General features: G+C 32.9%; 1 protein-coding gene across 1 annotated transcript; it reads left to right on the top strand.

Moving 5' to 3' along the window:
- Positions 1 to 955: 955 nt before the first annotated feature.
- LOC130933264 (UDP-glycosyltransferase 73C25-like) lies at positions 956 to 3,441 on the top strand. Its single transcript, XM_057862826.1, has 2 exons — positions 956 to 1,496; positions 2,236 to 3,441. Exons 1-2 carry the CDS (start codon positions 1,008 to 1,010, stop codon positions 3,235 to 3,237), a joined length of 1,491 nt encoding a protein of 496 aa, XP_057718809.1. The 5' UTR covers positions 956 to 1,007; the 3' UTR covers positions 3,238 to 3,441.
- Positions 3,442 to 5,452: the final 2,011 nt, after the last annotated feature.

Raw genomic sequence — 5,452 nt, 5'->3', positions numbered from 1 at the left:
TGTTGTTGTTGTTCTGTTTTTGTTTCTGTTCCTGCTTCGTTTATTTCTACTTGATTCCATTGTTGATTCATTGGTGATTTATTGTTGTTGTTGTTGTCTTGCTGCTGCTTCTGTTTGATTAATTGTTGTTATTGCTTTTGATTCTGTTTCTGCTTGTACTTCTGCTGGTGCTTCTGCATAATTTTGGGGAAAAAGAGAAAGAAGAGAGGAAGGAGGTGCTTCTGCTAGTACTTCTGCATAATTTTGAGAAAGAAGAAGAAGAAGAGAGGAAGGAGGGAGGGAGGGAGAGGTATTTTTGTCCGAAAGACAATTTTAAAACTAACTAAAATATTAAAAACTATTTTATAGCAAAAAAAAATTAGAGATAAAATCAATTTTTGACCTCTACGTTAGAAACTAAAATCGAACTTAACCTTTAATAAAACCTACAGTTAGCGTGGATGATTATCAAATTTATTGTGTTTAGACTCGATCAAATAAAAGTCAAACAAAATACACCTCTCCACATGTCAGCAATTAATTAGTGGACAAAAGATAATCATTGTAGTCATCCAACTTTAACAATCATCACAGACCGCGCGCCTTTAACAATCACCACAGACCGCGCGCACACAGTTGTGTATATATATATATATATATATGAATTCTCCCGTATTTGTATGAGAAATAAAATCAAACACCTACACGGCTCCACTCCAACCAAAAAGCTACATTCCCTAAATATATATAATTAAAGATAAAAGTTTATAATAACAACAATTTTATTAAATTTTGTCTAATATATAACTAACAAAAAAAATAAATTATTAAATAAAATTTTACATTAATCTCATACTATTAAAATTATCATTAATAATTATTTGATAATCACAAATTACAAAAATTACTGTCCTAACCTTCCTCTAAAATATATAAATAGAACCCAACATCTGTAGCATACGCACAACACGTATCATTTAGTCATTTACTTCTAATCATTATTGTAGCCATTAGCCGCAATATCAGCCATGGTTTTCCAAACAAATCAACCTCACTTCATCTTATTCCCTCTAATGGCTCAAGGCCACATCATCCCCATGATGGACATTGCAAAACTCTTGGCACACCGTGGTGTCATCGTCACCATCTTCACCACACCAAAGAACGCTTCCCGTTTCAGTTCAGTTCTTTCTCGCGCCATCTCTTCCGGCCTTCAAATCCGATTAATAGAGCTCCCATTTCCATCTAAGGAAGCAGGTTTACCTGAAGGGTCTGAAAGCTTCGACATGGTGACTTCTTCAGACGCCATGGTCAATTTCTTCCATGCAATCACGTTGCTCCAAAAAGCAGCAGAGGAGTTGTTCGAGCAGATCACACCGAAACCAACTTGCATTATCTCTGATTTTTGCATTCCTTGGACTTCTCAACTTGCTCAGAAGCATAACATCCCAAGAATCTCTTTCCATGGCTTTTGCTGCTTCTGCCTCCATTGCTTGTACAAGATAAACACTTCCAAGGTGCTTCCTATAATGCACAAACACTTCATTTATATAATAACTTCTGATTTTGATAGAACTGTTCGTGTATTTGTTATTAAATATAATTATTTACGTAATTCTATCTAATAAATTAGGTTTTGCGATAAATAGTTTTAATATATATAATTTCTCAGAGTTTCTATAATCAATATATTTAGAATTTTAATTCTTGTTACGTTTAAAAATAATAATTTTAACATAAAATTAAATAAAAAACAAGATATATGTAAGTATTCAAATTTTAAACTTAAAAGAGGTTTACTTGATTTACATTTTTAAAAAAGAGACGGTTTATGATATATATGAAACAATATTTCAGCCACTTTTCTATAAATCTTTTTTATATTTCTTTTTCTTTTCATTTATAGTTTAAACAATGAATTTTTATCTTCTCTTATTTATTATCAATTACTTTAAATATTGAAAATGAAAGATATACAAAAATAGTATATAGATAGATAGTGCATATAACCTAGGTGGTGCATATATAACATTATTTTAATAAAAATATAAGGGGTGATTAGAATATATTGTTTTCGATTATCATTTAATTATCAATTCAATTTTTTTAGTTTAATTTGTTTTAATAATCCAACCACATATTTTTATATTATATTTTTAAATTTTGATGATCCTTTAACTTTTTTTTTAACTTTAATATGATATGACCTGATATTATTTTTAATTCTTGTGTTTTGTATTCGTGTAACATTTATAGGTTGCTGCGAACATCACCTCAGAATTTGAGTACTTCACTATTCCTGGCATACCTCACCAAATTCAAGTCACCAAAAATCAGGTACCAGGGCAAATGACAGATAAATTGAAGGATTTTGGTGAGAAGATGATGGATGCTGAAATGAAGGCATATGGTGTGATCATAAACACCTTTGAAGAGTTGGAGCAAGATTATGTAAATGACTACAAGAAAGAAAGGAACGGTAAGGTTTGGTGTATTGGCCCTGTTTCACTATGCAACAAAGATGAAATAGATAAGGCTCAAAGAGGTAACAAGGCTTCAATCAATGAACAGAACTGCTTAGAATGGCTTGATTTGCAGCAACCCAAGTCTGTTGTTTATGCATGTCTTGGAAGCTTATGCAATCTGACCACTTCACACCTTATAGAATTGGCATTGGCTATGGAAGCAACAAATAAACCATTTATATGGGTCATTAGGGATGGAAAGAACTTGCATGAATTGGAGAATTGGATCGAAGAAGAAGGGTTTGAAGAAAGAAACAAAGATAAAGGTCTTATAATTCGAGGTTGGGCTCCTCAGGTACTAATACTATCACACCCTGCAGTTGGAGGATTCGTAACACATTGTGGTTGGAATTCTACCTTAGAAGCGATAACGGCTGGCATGCCAATGATTACATGGCCACTGTTTGCAGATCAATTCTTGAATGAGAAGCTTGTTACTCAAGTTTTAAAGGTTGGTGTGAGCCTTGGTGTGGAGGTTGCAATGAAGTTTGGGGAGGAAGAGAAGATAGGTGTTTTGGTGAAGAAGGAAGATATTAAAAATGGAATATGCATGGTGATGGATGAAGAAGAAGAAGAGAGCAGAAAGAGAAGAGCAAGGGTCATTGAACTGAGTAAGATGGCAAAGAGAGCAGTTGAGAAAGGTGGATCTTCATATCTTAATATGAGTCTTCTTATTCAACAAATTATGAAGCATACAAGCGGTGGAGAGCAGGACTTAGAGTTAACACGTTAGCGTCTCCTGCCCTAGGGTAGGTAATAATAATGTTGAATTTATAGCACGTTAAGTGTATAATAATGGAAAATGATAGGCTAATAGCCTAATATAGGGATTCATAATTCTAGCACATGGACTGTCTTCTTCAGTTCATTTTATCCAGGAAAATTGTAATTGTTAATTATTTGCACATTTATTACAGCTTATTATAATGTAAATTGATGATCGAAAATTAATTAGAGCTCACAAATACTGATAAATGCACTGGATCATTTAAATAATATTACGGTGAGTAAATATTGTTCTCACAAGAATTAAAAGATTGAACAAGTAAATATCAGATTATATACCAAATTAGATTAAAATAACTTAAATTAATGAAGGCAAAACTTGTATTTTACTTGGAATCTTGAGTGTTTGAGTGCTTGTGAGATAAAAAGTTTAGATGTTGATTAAGAAAATAGTCAAATATAATGATTGTGAGAGTCAAGGACTTTATAAATGTTTATATATTTAGGAAAACCAAACCTTGTTTATTTATTTTGAAGTATGAAAAGATTTTTTATGATAAATTTTTAGTAATTGATTTTCAAATCATCGATTACTCAGTTTTTCTTTAATCAACTAGTCATCAATTAATTAATTAATTAAAGAGTTTAAACCCAAAAACTGATTTAGTTTTTAATAAGATTAAAAAATAGTCCTTAGGTCGAATTACATATCATTTATTCAAATTAGTCCTATCCAATTGTTAAACCTTAGAAGAAAACAAAATTTTCAAAAATTGTTCTAATCCGAATTATATGTCACTTATTCAAAATTAGAGTGAATGAAAATCATGCATGTGTCACACAATAATTGAAGCACTAATTGAACCACTATATTAGAGTGATTGAAAATCATTCTCTCTTTTGATGGAATTTCTGTAGCTGGATTTGATTGTTGGAGGGTGGGCTGCACATGCTCCTCTTGATGAATGTCCTCTATTGCCTCCTTTCTTGCCTTGACAGTGAACTCCTCCTTCTTGGTTTCTTCTTTCTTTTCTTCTCTTACCACCATTTCACTTCTCAAATAAATAGCCTTGTACTCCTCTCTTGGATTTGGAATTGTGTTACTGAGAAGTATTTGAGTGGGTTTGGCTAATTGTTGAGCAAGTTGGCTTATTTGTACCTCCATATTTTTCAGTGAAGCTCCTTGATTCTTGAAGTTGGTTTCTATTCTTTCCATGAATTTTTCTAAGGCTAATTCAGGGTTAGAAAGTCTTTGAGAATTTTGTTTTGTTGGTTGTTAGGGAGGTGATGGTTGGTGAAAGTGGTTCACATGAGAGTTATTTGGGTTGTGGTGATGGTTATTAAAAGTGTTCTACTGGGTGTTATTGAATTGAGTAGGTTGGTGGATGTTGCTGAACTGGTTAGGCCTCTAGTTTTGATTTTCCCTCCCAAAATTTGGGTGGTTTTTCCACCCGGAATTATAGATTTTAGAGTAAGGATCATTATGAGGCTTATCTAGGTAATTGACTTGTTCCATGGACACGTATCCATAATCCATGCCTTCACCTTGAGACAATGCATTACTTGCACGATAGGGATTCTCTTGGGAGCTTACTGCCGAGACTTGTTTTCCTCCTTGGTGTTAAGTAATTGCATTTATTTGCTAAGAGATGACTTTATTCTGAGGCAAAAAGGTATCACTACAAGAAAACAGCTCTATTGCCACGTTTTTAAAACATGGTGAAAAGTTGAAAAAAGTGTGGCGATAACTTTTCGCCACGTTTTTTGAGCTACCGCCACGCTTTTGAAAAGTTGACCTCTAAAAGGGTGGCGGTTGCTCTATCACCTTGCTTTTTTCAGCCTATTGCCACGCTTTTTTTTGCCACACTTTTACAAATTGCCACTTTTAAAAGCATGACTGTATGTGGGAGATATGGCCACGCTTTCAAAATGTGGTCGTATGTGAGAGATTTGGCCACACTTTTAAAGCGTGGCCGTACATGAGATATGTCCACGCTTTAAAAGCATAGCTTGCTAATTACAACCTTTTGCCACACTTTCAAAGCGTGGCCTATTCCTTTGTCAAATTAAAAAAAAAAAAGAAAATATAAAAAAATATAAAAAAATTAATTTCTTATTAATTTTTATGAATTTAATAAATTTTAAAATTTGTTTGCAAATTTCAGGGCTAAAGAAAGCGTGGATAACAAAAATGTTTGCTAAATAAATGTGATTGACTCCAA

Source organism: Arachis stenosperma, chromosome 6 (assembly GCF_014773155.1).
Source record: "Arachis stenosperma cultivar V10309 chromosome 6, arast.V10309.gnm1.PFL2, whole genome shotgun sequence".
NCBI lineage: Eukaryota > Viridiplantae > Streptophyta > Magnoliopsida > Fabales > Fabaceae > Arachis > Arachis stenosperma.
Note: the sequence above shows the minus strand (reverse complement) of the source record. Positions and strands in the feature narration are given on the sequence as shown.

What these genes read in the sequence shown, in the direction of transcription:
- LOC130933264 (XM_057862826.1), top strand. Translation starts at nt 1,008, where the DNA reads ATGGTTTTCCAAACAAATCAACCTCACTTCATCTTATTCCCTCTAATG. An exon ending in ACAAGATAAACACTTCCAAG is followed by an intron (nt 1,497 to 2,235) that starts GTGCTTCCTATA and finishes TAACATTTATAG; the next exon opens with GTTGCTGCGAACATCACCTC.